Consider the following 27,067-nt stretch of genomic DNA (forward strand, 5'->3'; position numbering starts at 1 on the left):
AATTGCAGTTTTTTTTTTTAGCTTTTAATATGAATATGTTAGCCTTAAGGTTATGAATAAGCTGGTGTGTTCCAAAACAATGACAAAATTCACATTTAGGAGATATAAGCATTCAAAACTTACAGTCTCTCACTTCCGCTAAAATGGATCTTGGATTTTCATGACATCACATCGCACTTCAGTTTCTCGTCAAATCTTCTGTCCAATCAAATGCTCTCTAGAATCTGAAGTCCCGCCCCCTCCTACACTGCTGCGGCTGAAATCAGTCACTTGTTCACACATTTTCTAGTTTCTACATGGTGAATGGCACATAGTGCACTATATAGATAATAGGGAACGATTCTGACAGTGTAAATATGCTTTCCATTGACGTGAATGAAGTCCGTTTTCGCATTAGTGTCACATGAGCACAGTCTGCTCCGGTCCAGAGACATGAGAGCATGGAGCGGATCACCGCGAGTCGGCACAGACCACAAAAGGTATCGGACCCATTTGAATTCTGCACAGAATACTGTATAGTAAAACGATATAAAAGGCATTCGGAGGAGAAACGGTTAGAGATTAGAAGGAAACTGAGGTTTTACAGAGTCTAACGGTTCTGGCCGAGCTGTAACTTAAAACGCTATTGGCTATTTTAAAAAAGGGGCGGGGCTGTTCGATATATCGCCCTGTCTTCCTTATTCAGTTGAAATTACGTCAACACATTGAATAATGCTGCGTGTTCCAACACTCTTCAGTGGGCCTTTAAATCACAAAACGGAATCCCAAAAAATAAAATAAAATGGAAAACAGAATTTGTGGGGAAATAAAACGGATTTCATGAGGCCCTAAACTAAAAGGAAGCTACTCTGTGAAGTTTAACTGTGAACAAACAAGTTTACATTCATTCTCAGTGTCTAACAAATATGTGGAAAGCATTTCCTTCCTGATTAATGGTAAAATGATTATCAGCCAATGTGTTATTATAGGAAATAAATAGAAATATTTGCTAATTTAGTTGTTTTAGCACAAAATGTAAAATATTAAAAGGTAATATCCCCATGGATAAACTTTTAAAGAATGTATAAATTGCTTTTGACATAATTCTTATTAATATTTTTATATTTTTAAAGTGTCATCATCATTAATGTAAAATACTAAATCAACTATTCCATTTAAAATGAACTATTTAGTTGAATAATTGAATAACAGATGACAGAGAAAGCAGAAACCCAGTAAAAGAGATTCATCTGAAAGATAAAATTATTTTATGACTTGTTTACAGGCATATGAATATTTACATATTTAATTGCCCATATTTTAATTGAAGATATGTCACAATAGAAACACTGAAATCAAATTGAATGATTTCACTCAACTAACCAATAGGTTTTAGTGAGAGTGAAGATGTCTGTAATGTACATCTAATTCATGGAAATATTATATTATAGTATATAGTATTCAATTTAAAAATAATAACAATAATAACAACATGTGCAAATTCTGGTGGCCCATCTTACCCCAAGGATCTAATTTTCTCTTTTTTCCTTTAAAATAAAAAATATTAATATCCACTCAACAAATTCAAAAACATTGATGTGTTCACAAATCCCTCATTAACAAATAGACACAAAAAACTTTGATATTCAACATGATACAATGTCATAGATCACTATTTTCCAGTGACAAAAAATTAGATCAATTAACCTCAAAACTGTTTCTAAAGGTGGGGACATGAATCGATATCAAATCGAGAGCTTGTGTGAATCAGAACTGAATTGAATCGTGAAGTCTGTGTCAGTACCCAGCTCTAATCATCATCACCATCATCATTATCATCGTACAGAGAAAGTATCAGAATAATCTGATATCAAATGAACACTGGCTCAACTAATGGTGTGCGTTTGGGGCGGAGTTATCTGTCTGGTTGACCAATGGCAGATGAGGGTGTGTTCAGGTCATTATTCCGTCAGAAATTACACACAGACAGACAGGCAAAGAGAGAGACAGCTCCATTCATGCAGACATCAGGATGTCGATCTACATTCATGTCATACAGAAACCTCAGTGACCTGCAGCGTGTTTCTATTCACAGAGAGCTGAGAGTGAACCCGTCTCTCTCTCTCTCTCTCTGCCTGCCTGTCTCTCAGTCAACAGCGTCACACGTTGTTCTTGTTTCGGTCCATTATCATCTGCTCTCTGCTCCTGCATTATTGAGAGCTGCTAAAGCAACTGCTTGTTTAAAAGCTTCTTGTGAATATTTAAGAACTCACGGCTGACCGAGAGCATGATGGGAGAAATCATAAGAAAACATGTGAAAAGATGAAACATATTCAGGACACATGAGAAGCTGCGAATGGAAAAATGAACAGTACAAGAGGTGGACAGATGTCCTGAAAGGGGTGAAAGAGAGTCCTACATCAAACAAAAGAAAAAGCTCAGTAAAAATAGTTTGGGGCTTTTAATGTGCCACAGGTATATACAAGTAGACAAATATACAAAAGAAAAAGTGCATTAAAATTAAAAATTATATTTAAATGAAGTAAAATAGTAAAATGTAGTAAAATAAAACAATTTAATTTTATTATAAAAGTGTTTAGCAGTATCGTTTCCTCGACAGCAGATGGTGAAGTCACAAACTGAGGTTTAATTCTCTGAATGAATCCTGCGTCACTGAGATCAGGAAACACACACACACTCACACACAAACACACACACACTCACTTACGCACTCACTTACACTCACACACACACACAGACTCCCTCTCTAACACACACACACACACACACACACACTCACTCACTCTCACACACACACTCACTCACTCACTCACTCACACACACACACACACACACACACACACACTCTCACGTATGCACTCACACACACACACTCACTCACTCACACACACACACTCACTCACTCACACACACACACTCACTCACTCACTCACTCACACACAAACACACACACACTCTCACGTATGCACTCACACACACACACACTCACTCACTCTCACACACAAACACACACACACACTCACACTCACGTATGCACTCACACACACACTCACTCACTTACTCTCACACACACTCACACACACAAACACACACACACACTCACTCACTCACACACAAACACTCACGTACACACACTCACTTACACACACTCACACACAAACACACACACACACACACACACATACACAAACACACACACTCATACACACCCAAACACGCTCTCACACACACACACTCACGTACACACACTCACTTACACACACATTTACACACAAACACACACACACACACACACACAAATAAACACACAAACACACACACACACTCACTCACTCACTCACACAAACACTCACACACACCCAAACACGCTCTCACACACACACACAAATGCACTCACACACATTCTCTCTCACACACACACACACACACACACACACAAAAACAAACTTGCTTTATCCCATATACACATACAGGTGTTATAATGCGTGCCCTACAATCCCAGACACACAAATCCACATCACAGGCTGTTAGCATTAAAATCAGATCAAAACACAACATGCGCTCTCATACGACCATTAATGGACAATATGATCACGTCAGGTTAAGGCAAGTTGTCACACTAGTATTATTTTGTATGCATTAATTCTTTAACTACAGTTGGTTAAAACAATGGTTTAATATTTCTGGATGTTATGTTTGATGTTTGATGTTATGGCCAATTTATGAATTGCTTTGTGCTTTGTTGTTTGCCATAATTGTCTTACTATTTAATTAGGGCCCAAGCGAAAATTCGCGCAGGGCCCTCTTATTCTTCTAAGGATTATTATTATTAGGGCCCAAGCGAAAATTCGCGCAGGGCCCTCTTGTTCTTCTAAGGATTATTAGGGCCCAAGCGAAAATTCGCGCAGGGCCCTCTTGTTCTTCTAAGGATTATTAGGGCCCAAGCGAAAATTCGCGCAGGGCCCTCTTGTTCTTCTAAGGATTATTATTAGGGCCCAAGCGAAAATTCGCGCAGGGCCCTCTTGTTCTTCTAAGGATTATTATTATTTTTTTTTTTTTTTTTTTTTTTATTTTTTTTCCGTCTTCCGGGGCTTTTTGGGGGCCTTAACATGCTCAAAAACTCTTGAAAATTGGCACACACATTGGAATCCGCGGCCATTAGGACGCCGGAGAGGCTGGTACCCGGGCGTGGCAGGGGGGCTCGACAGCGCCCCCTTGAAAAAAGTCTGAAAATTTGGTCCATATATTAAACACGCTTGCACGTATTAGTATGAAACTCAGTACACATATAGACCTCATCGGGCCGAACAACTTTCGTGCTCTAAGTTAAACACCACGCCAACAGGAAGTCAGCTATTAAGGGTTGTTTGAAAAACGCATGCTCTGGAATTTGATATACTCCTCCTAGACGATTAATCCGATCGCCACCAAACTCGGTCAGCATGAAGTCAAGACACTGATGATTAAAAATTGCCAGGGGATTTTTGATATCTCGAACGGTTTGGCCGTGGCGAGGCAACGAATTTATGGCGAGAAAAAGGAAACAGGAAATGTGTTATAACGTCTGCATACATATATTGATCTTTATGAAACTTCACGAGTGTGTTCGTTATAGGAGTCTGATCACATGGATGTGACTATTGTGAGTCAAAGTTATAGCGCCACCAACTGGCAGCAGGAAGTGTATCACTTTTTGAAATGTTTTGAGATCACCCTCTTATTTTTACCTGATTTGCTTCAAACTTCATCAGTGTAATGTCAATACACAGCAGATGTAGACCTATGACAGGATTTTTGATATTTGAAATATTGTTGCCATGGCAACAGGTCAAACTGTAATAATATTCTTGAGTGTTTTTGAGGCTCTTAACATGCTTCAAATTGCATGAAACTCGACACACACATCAATATTGTCAACCAGTAGACATGGACAAAGCCATAGAAATGGGCGTGGTGGAGGGGCTCAGTAGCGCCACCTTTTGACAAAAGTGGGGGGTTAGTTTTTCCTACAATCACCAAACTCGGTACACATATTGTTCTCATCAAGCCGGACAATTTTCTAATTTACATTCATTAGCTCCGACCAACAGGAAGTCAGCTATTTTGGTTTGAATGTTAATTTTTTTGAAAAAAACAGGCTATGAATTTTATACTACTGCTCCTACAGGGTTTATCCAATTTACACCAAACTTTTTTTAACTTGTTGCTAACACATTGAAGTTGTTTAATTGCAAACGGATTTTGGATATCTCAAACGGTTTGGCCGTGGCGAGGCAACGAATTTATGGCAAGAAAAGGGAAACAAAGTGTTATAACTTCTGCATACATTAATTGATTTTGATGAAACTTCGGCTTAGTCTTCGTTGTACAAGGCTGATCACATGGATGTGACTATTGTGATTCAAAGTAATAGCGCCACCAACTGGAAGCAGAAAATGTGTCACTTTCAGCATACATTGAGATCACCCTCTTATTTTTACCTGATTTGCTTCAAAATTCATCAGAATAATGTTAAAACTTGGCACATGTAATCCTTTGAAAATGGGCAGGGAGGAGGGGCTCTATAGTGGCACCTTGTAGTGCAGTAAATGTGGAGTGAATTTGACATAGTCCTTTGATGTTTAACCGTTTTAAGTGCCTATTGCCCGCTGTGCACAGTTGCCCTGAAGCCACCGGGGTGGCGGTGCCACCGGGCTTGGGCCCGCCATCGCTGCTCGCAGCTATATTTATTATTTTTTTTTTTTTTTTTTTTTTTTTTTTTTTTTTTTCCGTCTTCCGGGGCTTTTTGGGGGCCTTAACATGCTCAAAAACTCTTGAAAATTGGCACACACATTGGAATCCGCGGCCATTAGGACGCCGGAGAGGCTGGTACCCGGGCGTGGCAGGGGGGCTCGACAGCGCCCCCTTGAAAAAAGTCTGAAAATTTGGTCCATATATTAAACACGCTTGCACGTATTAGTATGAAACTCAGTACACATATAGACCTCATCGGGCCGAACAACTTTCGTGCTCTAAGTTAAACACCACGCCAACAGGAAGTCAGCTATTAAGGGTTGTTTGAAAAACGCATGCTCTGGAATTTGATATACTCCTCCTAGACGATTAATCCGATCGCCACCAAACTCGGTCAGCATGAAGTCAAGACACTGATGATTAAAAATTGCCAGGGGATTTTTGATATCTCGAACGGTTTGGCCGTGGCGAGGCAACGAATTTATGGCGAGAAAAAGGAAACAGGAAATGTGTTATAACGTCTGCATACATATATTGATCTTTATGAAACTTCACGAGTGTGTTCGTTATAGGAGTCTGATCACATGGATGTGACTATTGTGAGTCAAAGTTATAGCGCCACCAACTGGCAGCAGGAAGTGTATCACTTTTTGAAATGTTTTGAGATCACCCTCTTATTTTTACCTGATTTGCTTCAAACTTCATCAGTGTAATGTCAATACACAGCAGATGTAGACCTATGACAGGATTTTTGATATTTGAAATATTGTTGCCATGGCAACAGGTCAAACTGTAATAATATTCTTGAGTGTTTTTGAGGCTCTTAACATGCTTCAAATTGCATGAAACTCGACACACACATCAATATTGTCAACCAGTAGACATGGACAAAGCCATAGAAATGGGCGTGGTGGAGGGGCTCAGTAGCGCCACCTTTTGACAAAAGTGGGGGGGTTAGTTTTTCCTACAATCACCAAACTCGGTACACATATTGTTCTCATCAAGCCGGACAATTTTCTAATTTACATTCATTAGCTCCGACCAACAGGAAGTCAGCTATTTTGGTTTGAATGTTAATTTTTTGAAAAACAGGCTATGAATTTTATACTACTGCTCCTACAGGGTTTATCCAATTTACACCAAACTTTTTTTAACTTGTTGCTAACACATTGAAGTTGTTTAATTGCAAACGGATTTTGGATATCTCAAACGGTTTGGCCGTGGCGAGGCAACGAATTTATGGCAAGAAAAGGGAAACAAAGTGTTATAACTTCTGCATACATTAATTGATTTTGATGAAACTTCGGCTTAGTCTTCGTTGTACAAGGCTGATCACATGGATGTGACTATTGTGATTCAAAGTAATAGCGCCACCAACTGGAAGCAGAAAATGTGTCACTTTCAGCATACATTGAGATCACCCTCTTATTTTTACCTGATTTGCTTCAAAATTCATCAGAATAATGTTAAAACTTGGCACATGTAATCCTTTGAAAATGGGCAGGGAGGAGGGGCTCTATAGTGGCACCTTGTAGTGCAGTAAATGTGGAGTGAATTTGACATAGTCCTTTGATGTTTAACCGTTTTAAGTGCCTATTGCCCGCTGTGCACAGTTGCCCTGAAGCCACCGGGGTGGCGGTGCCACCGGGCTTGGGCCCGCCATCGCTGCTCGCAGCTATATTTATTATTTTTTTTTTTTTTTTTTTTTTTTTTTTTTTTCCGTCTTCCGGGGCTTTTTGGGGCCTTAACATGCTCAAAAACTCTTGAAAATTGGCACACACATTGGAATCCGCGGCCATTAGGACGCCGGAGAGGCTGGTACCCGGGCGTGGCAGGGGGGCTCGACAGCGCCCCCTTGAAAAAAGTCTGAAAATTTGGTCCATATATTAAACACGCTTGCACGTATTAGTATGAAACTCAGTACACATATAGACCTCATCGGGCCGAACAACTTTCGTGCTCTAAGTTAAACACCACGCCAACAGGAAGTCAGCTATTAAGGGTTGTTTGAAAAACGCATGCTCTGGAATTTGATATACTCCTCCTAGACGATTAATCCGATCGCCACCAAACTCGGTCAGCATGAAGTCAAGACACTGATGATTAAAAATTGCCAGGGGATTTTTGATATCTCGAACGGTTTGGCCGTGGCGAGGCAACGAATTTATGGCGAGAAAAAGGAAACAGGAAATGTGTTATAACGTCTGCATACATATATTGATCTTTATGAAACTTCACGAGTGTGTTCGTTATAGGAGTCTGATCACATGGATGTGACTATTGTGAGTCAAAGTTATAGCGCCACCAACTGGCAGCAGGAAGTGTATCACTTTTGAAATGTTTTGAGATCACCCTCTTATTTTTACCTGATTTGCTTCAAACTTCATCAGTGTAATGTCAATACACAGCAGATGTAGACCTATGACAGGATTTTTGATATTTGAAATATTGTTGCCATGGCAACAGGTCAAACTGTAATAATATTCTTGAGTGTTTTTGAGGCTCTTAACATGCTTCAAATTGCATGAAACTCGACACACACATCAATATTGTCAACCAGTAGACATGGACAAAGCCATAGAAATGGGCGTGGTGGAGGGGCTCAGTAGCGCCACCTTTTGACAAAAGTGGGGGGGTTAGTTTTTCCTACAATCACCAAACTCGGTACACATATTGTTCTCATCAAGCCGGACAATTTTCTAATTTACATTCATTAGCTCCGACCAACAGGAAGTCAGCTATTTTGGTTTGAATGTTAATTTTTTGAAAAAACAGGCTATGAATTTTATACTACTGCTCCTACAGGGTTTATCCAATTTACACCAAACTTTTTTTAACTTGTTGCTAACACATTGAAGTTGTTTAATTGCAAACGGATTTTGGATATCTCAAACGGTTTGGCCGTGGCGAGGCAACGAATTTATGGCAAGAAAAGGGAAACAAAGTGTTATAACTTCTGCATACATTAATTGATTTTGATGAAACTTCGGCTTAGTCTTCGTTGTACAAGGCTGATCACATGGATGTGACTATTGTGATTCAAAGTAATAGCGCCACCAACTGGAAGCAGAAAATGTGTCACTTTCAGCATACATTGAGATCACCCTCTTATTTTTACCTGATTTGCTTCAAAATTCATCAGAATAATGTTAAAACTTGGCACATGTAATCCTTTGAAAATGGGCAGGGAGGAGGGGCTCTATAGTGGCACCTTGTAGTGCAGTAAATGTGGAGTGAATTTGACATAGTCCTTTGATGTTTAACCGTTTTAAGTGCCTATTGCCCGCTGTGCACAGTTGCCCTGAAGCCACCGGGGTGGCGGTGCCACCGGGCTTGGGCCCGCCATCGCTGCTCGCAGCTATATTTAAACAATTTAAATAACACAGTAAATAATATTAAATAACAACTTTCTCTGACTTTGTGACAACATGCCCCAAGCAAAAACGGTGGAAATACTCAAGATATTTATTCGATGTCTTAAAGAGTCCTGCAGAGCGTGTGAATGCATCGGACGGGTTTGAAAGACACGCTTTTGTGTTTCAGAGAGCGTGAATAACACGCGACATGTGAGCGGATCCGAGCCGGTCCTGAGCGAAGCCTCCGGCCTTACATCACCGGATTTACAGCCTGAAAGAGTCCAAACACAAGAGTACAGCAGCTGAACACGCTCGTGTCTGCAGGCCACACTGCTCCAAATGGACAGAGATCTTTCTGAGACGTTACACCACTAAAATCATCTGTTGTTTGCTTTTGGACCCACAGTCGGTGACGTCAGACTTAACAATCAGAAAAATATACCTTGTGGAAAAACACATGAAATAACTCTTATTTACAGTCCAAAGCAACTAGACATCTGCTGTAACTCATTTTTACACAATGAACTTTCAGTCATATGAGCAAAGTGTATTAAATTTGACTGTTGGTTGCACTATGAAAACAAACTTTCAGAAAACTTCCATTTGCAGAAGCTAAACTGCACAAACGACCCGTTCTGAACTTCTGCAGCTTTCTGACGTCACACAGATGAACACAAGTGTGACTGAGAGTGATCAGAGACTCGTCCGCCCATCAATACTGCTATTGCTCAACTCACGAGAAGAGTAAAACATGGTAACGTGTCTGAAAGAAGAGGAAATAAAGAGTGTTTCTGTCCTAAAACTCTTAGTCAGGAGATCACAGTCAACACTCTGAAAGAGAAACAAGACAGAACAAGAAAAGGCTGGACACAAAACAATCAATAAAAGTAGAGAAAGTCAAAGCTCAGCGAGAAGAAACTGTTCTTGTTTCACTCCAGAGTCAATAAAATAAGCCAGAGATCACAGGCACGTGATTTATAGATGTTCTCCGAAGGACACGGACATTGTTTGTGACGTTAAATCAGTAAAAGACTGACCAAGACCAAGTTCATGAAGTATCACTGAAATCTGTGAACACTTAAAGTCACCATGAAATCAAAATGGACCATTCTTATTTTTTTATGGAATATGCAATGTTGATTTATGTTCATCAATGATTTATCGGTGCACATTGTTATTGTTTTAAATTCATGTTCCTGATAATCTTGAATCAGAATAACTTCCCCACCCTCTTCCAGCAACATCTCTTCTCTTCTCTGATGACGAGGGCGGGGCAACCTGTCACTCACATGAGATCCACCAATAGCAGACCTCAACCATCCAATTAATTCCCCACAGAGAGAATCAAGCCCCGCCCTACATTTGGTCTTCTTGTTCCAGAAGCCGTTTCACTCAGATATACAGCACATGCACAATAGGGAAGAAACTTCTGTTTCATGCCGACTTTAATGTCACTGAGCGAATGAGACGTCAATGCACGCCTGAAGAAGCATTTGCTTACAAGATCTGCTCAGGACGCCTGTGAGCGCAGCTGTTTTGTCCTTGAAATAAATGGCCTGCTGGAACAACCGAGCACAGGAAATGCCTGAGTGCAGAGAGGAAGAGAAGAGAGAGAGAGAGTTTCTGCTCTCATCCTGACCGGCTCCTCCCTGCATGCGGACGCGTCCAAACTCTTCTGACACCACGATCCCATAAACATTCTAGTGTAGAAACATGCTTCAGATAAAGTTAAACACGATTGTGTGATTCCTGAACTGACAGAAAACTCCTGGATCACTACAGCCATGATGATTTCACACACCAACACCTGGCACAGATTCATGCATCATAATACATCAGCGGTTAGTGTCGATGACACAATGAGTTAACACCGGCTTTGGCGTGTCTGCTGGTTGCAAGCAGATTACAGCAGGTTTGTTTACAGCACACGAGGGTTTAGTGCATCTGATTAGACGCTCATGTAATGCACACAACACATACATGGAGAACAGTTGGTCTGCAACACACTGCCTTTCCTGGAGCTCAAACTGTAAATCATGGCGCATGCAACGCCAAGGTCACGGGTGTGATTCCCAGGGAATGCATGAACTGATAGGGTGTAAACCTTTAATGCAATGTAAGACGCTTTGAATAAAAGCGTCTGCCAAATGCATAAATGTAAAACATGCCTCACTTCTTTTGTATTTTCTTTTAGAGCTGCTGTACAGCTTATATGACCTGTTTGCATTATTGAATCATTTTCCTGTTATCACTGCAAAGCTGCTTTGAAACAATCTGTATTGTAAAAAGTGTTATAGAAATAAAGGTGACGATGTCTGAGCGGATGTCATGAAAACATCTTTTCAAGCATTTATGTCATGTTTTCTACATGAAATGTTTATAAAGCAAAATTATGCTTTTGAATCATATGAAGAATGAAAAACAGCTTCTAGTTAAACACAATGAATTATATCATCACAAACAGACACACATCTGTCTATGTGAATCAAACCATCAATAGTTCCTCACTTCATGCTGAGAAGAACAAATGGAGATATCGCAGAGGAAAATGATTCACAACACAATATGAATCATTTGATTTCATTTGACCAAAGCTGTAATTTTCAGGGGAATTATGGGCTGTAATCTGAGTGTAATGCAGCTTCTGTTGAGGACGTGATTCTGTTTATAGCAGTGATTTAGGTTACTGAATTTATCAAATACCCCAAACGGTTCCTGAACACGACTACATCCATCTTTATACCTTCTCAGACTGAGAGAAAGAGACACGTTTAGGGTCGGAGAGTAATAGCAGCTTCATAGTAATAAACATTAAAATAGCAGAATCAAATATAGCTGCAAGCAGCAATTAAGGGGCCAAGCATAACAGAAGCAAACAAGGAAGCTAACAGCAGACCAACACTGTCATAACAAACTATGATGGCAACTGAGACAAAGACACTGTATGACAATTTTGAAGTCAATCAGACCAACGGTTATGTAGTTAGAGCCAATTTCATGTTTTTGCAATTATAGCACCACCAAGAGGCGCAGTCCCACCGCTTTTTTTGTGTGTCCTCACAGTGCCCCATACATAAAGCGTGTCAAATTTGGTGAAAATATTTAATTTTGTTTAGGAGTTATAGACATTTATATGTATGAACACATTAAAAATGACCCACACCTGACTTTGATTGCATTCTTTGCCACTTACTATCAAAGTTTTGACATTTGGCCATTAGCGTTTAAGCAATGACCTATGTTTCCAAATTTCCTACGGTTTCAGAGATATTTGTGAATGATGTTTAAACGCTAAATCACATGAAATCACGTGTGAAAATAAGTTAACCAAATCCAAAGTTATAAGCATGTAAAAAAAATTCACCAATAGATGGCGCTGGTCCAAAACTTCTCAGACTCCATCAGGGCATCATTTCGTAATGATGCATTCGTAAAATATAAGCAACAACTTATGTTTCTGATTTTCCTACGGTGGTTGCGTCTCGATCGGACTAACGGTTTCAAATGTTGTTTAAATGCTTAATCACAACATTGCATTAGCCATAAGGTGAAACCTAGCATGTTTGGTATCATTGGACTCGGCAAGGATTCAGGAATCTAAGGAGGCAACTCCCGAGAAAATAAGTCAACCAAATCCAAAGTTATAAGCATGTAAAAAAATTCACCAATAGATGGCGCTGGTCCAAAACTTCTCAGACTCCATCAGGGCATCGTGCCATTGACCCATACCAAGTTTCGTAATGATGCATTCGTAAAATATAAGCAACAACTTATGTTTCTGATTTTCCTACGGTGGTTGCGTTTTGATCGGACTAACGGTTTCAAATGTTGTTTAAATGCTAAATCACAACATTGCATTAGCCATAAGGTGAAACCTAGCATGTTTGGTATCATTGGACTCGGCAAGGATTCAGGAATCTAAGGAGGCAACTCCCGAGAAAATAAGTCAACCACATCCAAAGTTGTAAGTATGTAAATATTTTTTTTTTTACCACTAGATGGTGCTGGTCCAAATCTTCTCAGACTCCTTCAGGGCATCTTGCCGATGACCCTTACAGAGTTTTGTAATAATACATTCATGCTTTCGTTAAATACAGCATTTTACTACAAAATTCAAAATGGCTGACAGCCAAAATGGCCAATATGGGAAAATTGGATATCATTCGACTCGGCATGACGCCCCAAATCTAACGAGACCACTTTTATGATTTTTTCATAACTTTCCCACAAACGGTTCTATAGGCTGCCATAGACTTCCAGAGCAGAAGAAAAAAACTAAAAAGAATGCCAATTATTACAATAACGATGCAAACTAGTGTCATTATTCAGATCAATTTAGTTCTCATCTGATAGTGTCAGTGCAGTTGAATCTATAATATCACTGAACATTAACTATAAACACAAGCACAATCTGAACAAATGCAGTGAAACAATATTATAAACCAAATGCAGAATTTGCTTGTAAAAGTGTGTGAATGAACCACATTATCGACATGACAGCGAGTGAGGTGTATCTGACAGACATCATGATCTACAACATACATGTGTCAGACGGGCTTCCTGCTGGAAACACGAGACGGATGGTTTACAGTCTGAGATACCCGTCCCTCCACATGTGCTGCGACAGCTGCAGGAGCTCAAGATCTCGACGCGACCCTTATTATCCTCACTCACAGCAGACACGTGACTCATGAGTGCGTCGTGAGACGAGATGACATAACTTCAGTCTTAACTAACAGGAACAGAAGATCATTTTGAATGCTTAATAACGGCCTCAATCTGAATCTTCATGATCTTCTGACGACTCTCACACACTGACCTACATTCACACTCGTTCTGAAATATTAAACACACGCTGCACTATCTTCTCATTGACTTGTAACACCACATCGCCCGGATAATAACCTGTTACTGGAAACGCTTTCTGTGCAGATCTATTCATTTATTCAAAAACTTTTCTATTATGAACATGTTTTAATTTACATTACATTAACGATGTTCATAACTAATGGAAAGGTTTATCATTTAACAATACCAATATCATCATGTCTAATCCACTAATCACTCACAGTGCTCCTCTAAAACATGAACATGGTAGATGATTTATCAGTCGTGCTGATTAATCAGATGATGTTCGCATTCTGAGATTATCGGGATCGTCTGAATGGTCAGTTGTTGTTGAGTGATGCTTTTAGTTAATTTAGAATTACTCGTCTTTTCTTCCCTATTGTGCTGTATATCCTGGAACAAGAACAAAAGTGGGGCGGGGCTTGATTTTGTCTGTGGGGAATTGATTGGATGGTTGTGGTTTGTTATTGGTGGATCTCATGTGAGTGACAGCTTGCCCCGCCCTCGTCATCAGAGAAGAGAAGAGATGTCACTGCAAGAGGGAGGGGAAGTTATTCTGATTCAAGATCATGAGACACATGAATTTAAAACAATAATGATGCTCACCGATAAATCATTTAGAATAAACACTGCAATATTCCATAATGATATTATAATACAACATTCACATGACGACTTTAAAAAAAATCTGAGTCAGTTCTGGACTGAAATATGTATAATATTTGAAAAACTTGAGTCTGCAAAACGTGTGTTTGACAACACCATCTACTCTCCCACTGGATACATGCTGAACTAGCTTTCTGAACATCACACTTCACTACACACACACACACACACACACACTCTCTCTCACACACACACACACACACACACACACTCACTCACTCACTCACTCACTCACACACACACACACACACACACACACACACACACTCACACTCTCTCACACACACACACACACACACTCACTTACACACACTGATTCACACACACACTCATTCACATATACAAATTTGTGTCCTGATATGTCACAAAAACACACACACTCACTCACTAACTCACTCACACACACACACACCACACACTCTCTCTCTCTCTCTCTCTCTCTCTCTCTCACACACACACACTCTCTCACACACACACACATACACACTCTCTCTATCTCTCTCTCTCACACACACACACACACACTCTCTCTCTCTCACACACACACACACTCTCACACACACTGGTTTTTACACACACACTCATGGTCTCTCTCACACACACACACACTGACTTTCACACACACACACACACACACACACTGGTTTTTACACACACACTCACGCTCTCTCTCACACACACACACACACACACACACACACTGACTTTCACACACACACACACACACACACTCGCTCACTTACACACACACACTCACACACACTCACACACACACACACACACACACTCACTCACAATACACTCACTCACTTAAACACACACACTCACTCACAATACACTCTCACACACACACAGGTTTGTTTTGCTATCAAAGTGATATCAAAACAGACATAATGGTTTTTATATTGTACAAACTGTATATTCTCTCCCCCTACACTAATTCTACCCCTAAACCTACCCATCACAGGAAACTGTCTGCATTTTTACATTTTTAATAAAACATTGTTTAGTATGTTTTTAAAGCCATTTTAAATATCAGGACTCACGAAATGTCCTCATATTTCATGTTTACGTCGTAATATCAGTGTAATACCCATGTCATTATACAAATTTGTGTCCTCATAAATCATGAAAACGCACACACACACACACTCACACACTCAAACACACTCACTCACTCTCACACACTCACACACAAGGATTAATCTACGGTCAGAGTGCTGGAACACATCTGGGTCAGAGCTGATGAATGGAGCGGCTCCACTGCACACATCTGGAGCTCTAACACTGCATCCGTCCGTCAGTTTCTGCTCTTGCGCTCACAGGCTTTATAATCCATCATTCTCAGTGTTTTCTGACCTCAGCAGCAGCAGCAGCCCAAGAAACTAAACGCAGAGAGGCTTCCAGAGCGGACGGAGCACGTGTTTCTCTGAAGACGGCGGCCGATTAAACTTTCAGAAAGAAACACAAACACACAAGAATGATGGGTAGAGCAGGAAGCGTCTCAAACACAGCCTGCTCTTCATCAACGGGAGAAACTCCACATCGGGGTGAAGGAACATCACGCACTTCCCGGAAAACATATTATGATGGGGGTGTGAAAGCATTCTGGAATTCCCCATAGTGAATGTCGGATACAAGAGGAAAGTGAAAACATCAGAACTGAAATAATCCAGTGATGCTGATCCAGAAACAGCTCAAACACATTAGCAGACGCTTTTATGCAAAGCACCTCATGTGAAAAGATTCAAGTGTTTTCCCATTAAACTGATAAAGTCTGGAGCTGCAGGAGTGTGTGAAGTGTGAAGTGTTTGATGGTGATTGCTCCAGAATTCATCAAAGGCGTGAGAAGCTCTTCATAGATAACAAGACTTGCACACAAACTGATGTGCACAAACAAACCACACAACGCTAACTAAAGCACCATAAACCGTGATCTTCTCTAGGGATAGTTCAAACAAAAATACATTTACTCTTGTCGTACGCAAAACAAGATATTTTGAACAAAAAAAAATCATTCTATGGAAAAAAACACATTCTTCTTGAGTCGCAGCTTTGAACGATGAGGGTGTGGAAGATCATTTCTGCCACCATCTGAAAAATAATCATGCTTTGGTAAATCTTAATTATGACACAAGTCGAAATTACGACATATAAGTACAAATTACGATTTAAAAAGTCATACTTATGGCATAAAAAGTCTAAATTATGATATTAAAACACATGATTTTAACTTCCATCTCATACTTTCAACTTCTTAATCTCATAATTATGACTTTTTATGTCATAATTTAGTATGTCACAATTATGTCATAATTAAGATTTACCAAAGTATGATTATTTTTCTTATGTGGCAGAAATGGTAAATGATGACAGAATGATGATTTTTGGCTGCACTATCACTTAAGTACTAAAGTACACTAAAGTACACTGTACCATTTAAATATGATGCATAAATATTATCTCCAGTACCATATGTGTTAAAATCACTGTACCGTGGCTCTGACAAATCCTTGCAACAGCATATTATTAATATTACCAATACTATTACAGTGTGCTGTGGTAAACATGATGTCATTGTGTCAAACTTCAGTCACATCAGTAACAGCGACCAGCAATGATGCAGGACATCAATAAACAAACAAACAAACAGTTCACACACACACTTACCGGGGCACGCAGCTCGGAGAGGAGCGGTCGATCTCCCAGGTGGCGAAGAGGTTCATGGGCACGGGCATGGAGCTGGAGCCCGAGCCGCACAGCACCGTGCCGGACGCTGAAGCCGCCGCTGCTCCGCCCGCCGCCGCCGCTGCAGTGGGAGCCGCTCCGCCACCGCCGCTGGACGGGTTCAGGAAGGCGGCCCGAAGCCCTCCTCTCTCCAGCGCTGCCGCCATCATCACTTCAGCCGCTCCGCTCGCGCATCCACTGCTCTGACCGCGGGTCGAATAGAGCTGATGCGGCGCTGCGACTCTCTGAACGGGAATCTGATTCACCGGAGCAGATGAATCTCTGAGGCGGAGCTTCGACAGGCGCGCGCAGTCTGACCTACAGGCGGCGCTGCATCATCATCTGACCTCAATACACATAAATAATCATAATATATTTAATATTATTTTTTAATATTATTATTTTAGTAATAGTTTAATTATACACTTTAAAAAAATTATTGGTGAAAAACAACCCAAGCTGGGTTGAAAATAGACAAACCAGCGGTTCTTTTCTTTTCTTTCTTTTTTCTTTTTATTTCAAACAACAACCAATAAAAAATAAAATATGAAAATACAATAAATGTGTTACCACATACATAAAAAAAACAATATCTACGAATAATCATCAATTTATTACATATGTCCGAAAAGGAGCGGGATGATGCAAAAACTAATTTACCCACCCCTTATACAACCATTCAAAATTCCAATATAGCCTATATTAAATATTTTTCTATACACTCGACTCAAACCAAATTTTACCTTTTATACCAAACGACCCATCACCCTTTTGATACGATCAATCTTTCAACCCACCCTCACATTCACTTTTGTTCATCCTCATATCCTTCTAATTACTCGTTTTAACTTTAACTTTTTAAACTGTTTAAAGTTTCCACAATATTTTAACACCTGCTCCAGATTATTCCACAACCTTACCCTATATATAGAGATGCACACACTTTTTAGAGTTGTTCTTTTGTTGAGCTTTTTAAAGTTTAATTCATCTCTCAAATTATACCCACCCTGCCTCTCCATAAACAATTTTTGTAAATTTTCTGGAAGTAAATTATTTCTTGCTTTAAACATAACTTGTGCCGTCTTAAATTTAACCAGATCAATAAACTGTAGTGCATCTGATTTCAAAAATAGTGAATTTGTATGTTCCAGATATCCTACATTATGATGATTGCTCTCTTTTGTAATGTGCATAATGACTGTAGGTTGGTTTTGTAGGTATTTCCCCAGATTTCCACAATAACTTAAGTATGGCACTATGAGTGTATTATACAGAATGTACAATTATTTATTATCCAGAATATATCTCGCTTTATTTAATATAGTCTTTACCAGTTTTGCTTCAATGTGTTTTATATGTGGTTTCCAGCAGATTTTGTGGTCTAAAATATCACCAAGAAATTTATTTTCATAGACTCTTTCTAATATTATCAATTTTCAGTTCTACTTGATGTTTAGTATACTTTCCAAATAACATAATCTTTGTTTTAGTTATATCTAATGATAATTTATTTACATCAATTGGTTGGGTTAAATTTTTGCCCAGCCATTGTTTAAAAATGAACCCAAAATAGGTTGGAAATATAATTACTAGAGGCAACAATAATAATCAAAAGGTAAACATCTATAAATAAGCAATTTAATAAATGTTTATTGTTTAATTATAATTCATTAAACTTATTAATAAATGTTAATTTATTAAACATATTAATAAATGTTTATTTCCAACATACTTTTGGTTCATTTTAAGCAAGCAATACATAATTTTTTAAACAATAGTTGAGTTAAATAAAACTGCAATTAAGTTAAAACAACACATTTGCTGGTTTGTCCATTTTCACAAACAGAAATGAGATAATAATAAATCCAACAACCACAAAGCTGAGGTTATGCATTAGGCCTACAAGTATATTAAGACTGTAAGAAACCAAAAAGTCAAATATATTTGTAGAATACGGCATAATAATTTAGTTTAGTTTTATTCTTCTGATAATTCATTTGTTTTATGTTTTCTTCTTTCAGTTGTTTTGAATATTTAATCATATATGCACTTGGTAAATCCTCTTTGTATTTGTTTGTAAGCTTTTAAACCTTTTAATGACGTGATGTCATCAACATTAGATGAGGTCAGACGTGGCATGACATCATGTATTCGGTTCTGCACATGTATGATGTCTGTATGATGGAGTTTGGTGTTTTTCTGTTCTCTGTTGACACTATTTAATATTCTTATTAACTCAACAAAAATGTTCAGTTGCTAACACACACACACACACACACACGCACACACACACACACACACTTGATTGTAGCTCCATCTAGTGGAGAGTCTGGATCACAGTTGAGCAGGTATCAGACGGCAGGTCATAAAATCATCAGACTTAAAGAGTTAGTTCACCCAAAATTGAAAATTCATTAACGCACCTTCATGTAGTTCAAACCCGTAAGACTTTCATTCATCTTCAGAACACAAATGAAGATATTTTAATGAAATATTAATCTAAAATGCATGTTCATGTAACAACATCTCATGTCAACAACACACACATGCGCCTTGATGCTCATGTGAACACGTTTTGGAGATTAATATTTTGTAAATAAAGTGGTAAATTATGGGTAAGGGATGGAATATACTCACAATGCTTAATAAAAAAAGAGGTTAAATGCCTGGAGTCACATGGATCACTTTAATGATGTTTTTACTTTTCTGGGCCTTGAAAGTGGTATTTGTTTGTCAATGGAGGGACAGAAAGCGTTCAGATTTCATTAAAAATAACTTGTGTTCTGAAGATGAATGAAGGTCTAATGACAGAACCTTCATTTTGGGGTCAACTAACCCTTTAAATCGGTTTCATATCACAAACAAACTTGTGTTACTATCGTTCAAAAGTCTGGGGTCAGTACGATTTTTAATGTTTTTAAAAGAAGTTTGCATTTATTTAATTAAAAATACAGTAAAAACAGTAATATTGTGAAATATTATTACAATTTAAAATTACTGTTTTCTATGTGAATATATAGTAAAATGTAATTTATTCCTGTGATCAAAGCTGAATTTTCAGCATCATTACTCCAGTCAGCATATTAGAATGATTTCTGAAGGATCATGTGACACTGAAGACTGGAGTAATGATGCTGAAAATTCAGCTTTGCATAACAGAAATGAATTACTTTGTAAAATATTTTCAAATAGAAAACAGTTATTTTAAATTGTAATAATATTTCACAACATTACTGTTTTTACTGTATTTTGAATTAAATAAATGCAGCCTTGGTGAGCAGAAGAGACTTCTAAAAACATTAAAAATCTTACCTATCCCAAACTTTTGAACAGTAGTGTGTATATATATATATTTATATATATATATATATATATATATATATATATATATATATACATATTTATATATACAGAGCTGGGTAGTAACGGATTACGTAATCAGATCCAAAAAATCAAGTACTTGTAATTAGAGTAAACTACTTTTTTAAAATACTCGTAATCAGACTACAGTTACTTTTTTATGGATTACATGATTACATATTTAAACAATGGCAGTAAATTGTTCACAATTCATTGATTCTCCTAATGTTTCATTTTTTTAACATTTATATTTTTTTCATAATAAACCTGCCGCTTATATACGTTCGTGAGTTTTTCCGGTGGTGAGGGGGAAATATAGATGAATATATATGAAATATGCTAGATGAAATATGTATATGAAATAATATAATATAATATAATAATAATAATAATAATATATGAAATATAGATGAAATATTTGATGTAGCAGTGATATTGCTGTGAATTTCATGTTTTTCAATATTTGTAATGTTGCTGTTTTTCAATATTTTTTTCAATATTTTCAGTGTTTTTCAATATTTTGTAATGTTGCTGTTTTCTAACTATTAATTTTAAGTAAATATGTTTTAAAATCATAAGATGTGATTTTGTTTTATTCAGTGTTACTATCAGCAAACATTAACAGGTACATTAGTGTTAGTATTTTGAAGACTTGAAAAAGAATCTGTTGAGGCTCTTGTTGGTGAATAGAATATATTTTTTGGAATATATTTTTTCTTTGCATATGTCAAAATAGTACAAGATTATCCTATATATGTGACAGCAAATAAGGGTTAGCACAAAAGTAATGTAATCCAAAGTAAAATGTAATCCAAAAGTAGTCAGATTACGTTACCAAAAATGTGTAATCTAAGAGATTATATTACAGATTACAAATGTTGTCATGTAATTTGGAATCAGTTACTGATTACAATTCATAAGTAATCTACCCAGCTCTGTATATATATATATATATATATATATATACATATATATGGTCCATGGTGACAGATAGTGGCAGGAAAGTAGAACAAAGGAACACATGTGATTAAGGAAAACAAACTGAAAGTCCATGAAAACTAAGTCAAACTGAACATGACTGTGACACATACCCGCAGCAGTTTCATCATTTGCCTATGATCTATTTATTTAATAACCCTCCTGCTGCTAAAACCATCAGTTTCATCATCTGCTTTTCATAATGTAATACATACAGCTCTGTTTTATCGCTAAGGTCCTCTAATTTCTCATGTTGACACACTCAATCCACATAGATAGGCTTTCTACCCGTTTATACACCCGCCTTGTTCAAGTGTTTGTTTTCTGTTAGCCTGTGTCTACTCTATATGTTATCAAGTGATATATTCGAACTGTTTTTGTCTATCTGGTCTCTTTTAATGTTCCTGGACGCAACTAACGATAAACAGAATTCAACTTTCACTTGACAGCCAAGAGGTGGCGCTGTCGACACAAACATACAAAATTGCACATAATATTTAAAACATTTAAATAACATTTAAAACTGTTCCATGTTTTAAAACGTAGTTAAATAAAACAAATAAAATACTAAATTAATCAACTATTTTAAAAGACAATTTAAAAGCATTTATTTGTTTTTCTTTGACAATATGAAGAGACTGTGAGGGAAACTGCTGCATTTCCATGATAGACAAAACACTGAAGTGAAAAATAAAACCAACAGGCCTTTTGAAAAGAAAATATATATATATATTAAATTGAATGTGTTATTTGAGTCCTAATATGATGGAAAATGAAAAAACTATTAAGATGAAGGAAGGTATGCCTACATGCAGTTGTACAGCTGGTGGAAACTATATATTGTTGTATTATGGGATGGAAAAGAAACAAATAATTTAAAAATAAATTGAGTCATTCCACGAAACGGGTACGATTTGGACTTACATGTTTTTAGGTTTATTACCAAAATGTATTACTTTTGTGAACACCCCACAACATTAATGACATATTTAACTTCCAGAAAAACATATTTTCCCATCTCAGGCATCAAATCCCTATTATTATAAGTCATTATTTTAAGTTATGGACACTATGGGAGCTCTATGAATATTATTATAAAATGTATTTGTATAGAAGTTGAAAATCAAGATTTTCCTATTAATCAGATGTCCCTCACACTAATTCCGTAATTGCAAATATAAAAGTTACATAAAATCTCACACTTTTGCTATACTTTTTCAGAATTTGAACTAAAATCAATATTCTTGATTGCTCTTAACATTTCAGACAGAGTTCAACTAACTTTTAATTACTTTTTCATAAACTTAACAAAAAAACAAAAAAATGTATGTGTGATGGGGTTGTGATTTTTTGCTCAAATTGTCCACTGCTCTAAATAGTGAATAAATGGAGCGTGCATGGCATGCATGATATTAAGAAATCATGAATAATGTTGAAATAACAAAGATAATTTTCACAATAGATTTCTATCTTTAATCGATGTAACAGGGTTGAGTCGTTAAGCTTGACAAACACAATTTCACCACATAATTTAGTTATAATTATTAAAGAAGGTGGTAACTTGCCTGTGTCTACTCACAATGTTGTTCAGAAGACTTCTATGTGTAAGTAATGTCACTTCCTATTAATGATGTCACATAAGTATCAGTTCATTATTTTTATAAGGGGAGGATGGTTTGTGTAACAGGGTTAAGGGGTTACTGAGGTACGGAGCTAAATGTGATTTTAATGAATAATCATGAATTTACTTAGAAAAAAAACATTAGCAGCAAAAAGCACAGATGGATATTTATGGGAATGGCAAAATTCATATTCATATCCCAAGTACACTTTCATAGAAGGCCTTGAGGGACATGACAAAATAGGTGGTGTCAACTGAAAAAAACTAAATAATTTCTAATATGAAGATAAAATGTATGTCATGTTCTTAAAGGAGACATTTCAATGAATACAAAAAGCTTTTAAAAAAAGTAATATATTTTGGTGACCCAATAGATAAAATACACTGAAAAAGGTCAGAGGGACTCAAATCGTACCGGTTTCGTGGAATGACTCATATTAGGGCTGCACGATTATGACAAAAATCATAATTGTTGATTATTCCCTGGAAATTGTAATTGTGATTATTAATTACAATTAACACAATTTACATTAAATTATGTTTTGAATAGCTTTATACCTTGTATTGCTTTTCTATAGCATTACGCCTCAAATGTCAACTATACATTGGTTTGGTTTCTTTAAATAAAAATAATATATGCATGGTATTATAATGCTATATTAAAAAAAACCCTTAAGATAACCAGTAAAAAAAACAAACATCTTAAGCACGCAGAATAATGTAAGTGGACATTTTTTTGTAATTGCATCTTTGAACTATTACTTAATTGTGGCATCTGTAATCACGATTAGAAATTCGATTGTGCATGCATTTAAATGTAAAAATAATAATAAAATAAAAAAGGAATAGGTTAGGCCTACTTTTTAAGTTAAAATGCATGTCTGCAGCAGCTTTTAATTTTATTTTTTTATAAGGTTTATCAACAAGTATACAAAAATATTCAACCCTATTAACAACAAAATCACAAGACAAAAAGCAAAATAAAGTTTAAATTTAAAAAATACATTTTATTTTCAAAAAGCCAACATATGCAACTGATTTTGGAGCCATCAAAATATATGTAACCCTGCTTGTTTCATTCAGAAAAGATGACACACTACATTTTACAATCTGCATACTAGACTCCAAACCAGATCTGTGAACAACTTCAATATCTCAAGCAAAAAAACAAAACATCAGAAACGTTGTATGTCTGTCAACATAAAATAACGGTGGATATGCCAGTCATCTTCATTCCAATATGAAACTCATTCGAACAATAACATAACAGGTCAAAAATCATTTTCATTGGCTAGGTCATTTGAAATGCCATTATTATTCATCAAAGAAGATGTGCTTGCTTGCCTCCTTGGTCCGAGTGATGATGATTTTCTCAGCTTTAGAAATGAGCTTTTCTCTCCCACACTTTTTTTCTCTAGGACTGTTCAGCTTTGCTTGTCGGTCCACCAAAATCTTCTGCCAGTACCTCTGCTCATGGTCACCCGAGAGCAGTTCAAGGTTCCAGTTGTGCTTTTTCTGAAACTCCGATCGGGCTGTGATGACCGCCTGCGCATCTTCAGGGCTCTTGAAGCGAACGTGACCCTCCACATCTCCATCGAGAATGTCAACATAAGCCACAGCGGACACCTCAGACAGCAAATCCTTGATGCTCCTCTTGCACGGCAGGGGTTGGTTAGAGCTAATCTTGACGATGACTCCACTCTCAAACTTGGGGCCAGAAGACGGCTCTTTCTTAACTGAAGCATTGCTGTTATTCTCTTTAGTCTTCTGGTTGATCTGAGAGACTGACTGCTTCAGATGGGCCATGCAGTGCTTCTGCAACGTCAGGTACTCCTGCTTCAGGTCCAACCACTCTTTTTTTGAGAGGACTCGAAGCGGGATGACCTCTTCGCCTATTTTCAATCTCTCCTTGAGCTTCTTCTTTCTCTTCCTCTTGGCCTTCAAAACCGAATCATCTTTCTTCTCCGCATCTAACTGTTCTTCAATCTTGCTCTCGGTTGACAAAACTTTCATCTCCCCCTCCTTTTCGACTTTTCTCATTTTGGATGGCATCTCATCTTGTCCTTCTCCAACTGATGCATCAAAACTGCAGGATCTTCGTCTTTTCTTCTCAGCACTCTTGCTCGTGACAGGGTTTTCCATTGGCGATTGTGTCTTCAGCTCATTTGTCTCGGACACTCCTTCTCCGTCCGTCTTATTTACTTCCATTTCTTCAGCAGCACCGCCGTTTCGAGATCTTTTTTTCTTGCCATCCTCTTCATCATCTTTTGTGTCCAGCACAGCATCAAACGGGATAGGCTTTCTGTTATGGGTCTTAGGGAAGAGTCCTGGCTTCCTCGGAGCATCTTCCGGAGGATTGTTCAGCATCTCAATAGCATTCTGCGCTTGTTCTTCCGTCTCAAACTCCACAAACGCAAACCCTTTGGGGTCTCCTGTGGTCTTGTACCTGGGGATACTAACATAAACCACATTTCCACACTTGCTAAACACTCGCTCGAGCCAAACGTGAGTGACTGTCTTTGGCAAGAGCTCCACATAAACTGTGCGGCTGTCCACATCTTTTGGGCTTCCACCAAGAGGGTCCTTTCGTCGTACATGAGTTCCCTCAAGATTTACCTCTACTACTGCTGAATTTGCAAGAGCTCTGGCTATCAATTTGACATCCGTAGTCATTTTTTTCATTCGATTGAACGATGTCAACACAGAAATGTCAATATATCCATCACGTGACTGTTCAATCATATTTTTCAGGAATTTGTCCTTGTGAAGGTTCACATCACTAAACCAGAACTCAACCTGCTTCTTCACATCAGCCAGCAGTTGTTTCACACGAGATCTCTTCTTTTTCTCGCTCTCTTTCTTCTCGCTGAGGTTTGCACAGTCGGCATGTCCTCCTGAGGGAATCTCTGTGTCTATCATATTGAAAATAATAAGCTTCACCGACTTCTAAACTGTTTTTACTTACACAAACACGGTCAAATCTACAACGTTGAAGCTTTCTCGCATGTTTGATTGTAGGTCATCGTTAAAAGATCGGTTCCAAACGCACAGAGTTCACACTTCGTGTCGCATAAAGAAGACGTCGACGCGCCCGCTGACGTCGGACTCGCCGCTTAACGTTGATTGGTTCAGGACAATGACGTTTCGTTCTTGTTTAAAACGTCTTGTTTAAAACTTTAATTAATATTGTTTGTTCAATGCCTATTTTGTATGTACATTTGTTTATATGATATAAAAAAATAATAAAAAAAAGCATACTGGAATTTTTTTGGATTTTTTGTTTGTTTGCAAATATTCTAGTGTCTTCTGGGAAAATGATGGGTAAAAAGGGAAATGTGGTTGATTTAAACCTGTCCTTTATAGATATTAAATATGGAAACTATGAAGAAGATCGTAAAAAAAAGTTTTTTGATTAATACCTTACTTTTGTTAGCAAAAATTTTTATCCACAAATGTATTTTTTAAAAACCGGTACGATTTGGACTTACACGTTCTCTGAACACCCCACAACATTAATGACATATTTAACTTCCAGAAAAACATATTTTCCCATCTCAGGCATCAAATCCCTATTATTATTGGTCATTATTTTAAGTTATGGACACTATGGGAGCTCTCTGAATATTATTATAAAATGTATTTGTGATAAAATCAACATTTTCCTATTAATCAGATGTCCCTCACAATAATTCAGTAATTGCAAATATAAAAGTTACATAAAATCTCACACTTTTGCTATACTGAAGACTGAAATGGGCACTTTTTGTGACAGAAACCT

At 37.6% G+C, this 27,067-nt stretch overlaps 2 protein-coding genes across 6 annotated transcripts in view; both read right to left on the bottom strand.

Annotated features, from left to right (window-relative positions):
• Nucleotides 1-17,595, bottom strand: part of zmp:0000000755 (phosphofurin acidic cluster sorting protein 2) — a 49,467-nt gene extending 31,872 nt beyond the window's left edge. For 2 of the 5 annotated variants that reach the window (XM_048204062.1, XM_048204061.1), the window contains exon 1: nucleotides 17,274-17,595. In XM_048204062.1, the coding sequence (XP_048060019.1) occupies nucleotides 17,274-17,500 (227 nt within the window). In that variant the 5' untranslated portion in view covers nucleotides 17,501-17,595. The remainder of the gene's footprint in view (nucleotides 1-17,273) is intronic. The other 3 variants (XM_048204064.1, XM_048204063.1, XM_048204066.1) reach the window with 3 other exon arrangements.
• A 6,675-nt stretch (nucleotides 17,596-24,270) lies between these two features.
• Nucleotides 24,271-26,406, bottom strand: larp7 (La ribonucleoprotein 7, transcriptional regulator). Its single transcript, XM_048204070.1, has one exon. It carries the CDS (start codon nucleotides 26,206-26,208, stop codon nucleotides 24,604-24,606), a length of 1,605 nt encoding a protein of 534 aa, XP_048060027.1. The 5' UTR covers nucleotides 26,209-26,406; the 3' UTR covers nucleotides 24,271-24,603.
• Nucleotides 26,407-27,067: the final 661 nt, after the last annotated feature.

This window comes from Megalobrama amblycephala, linkage group LG10 (genome assembly GCF_018812025.1).
Source record: "Megalobrama amblycephala isolate DHTTF-2021 linkage group LG10, ASM1881202v1, whole genome shotgun sequence".
Lineage (NCBI taxonomy): Eukaryota > Metazoa > Chordata > Actinopteri > Cypriniformes > Xenocyprididae > Megalobrama > Megalobrama amblycephala.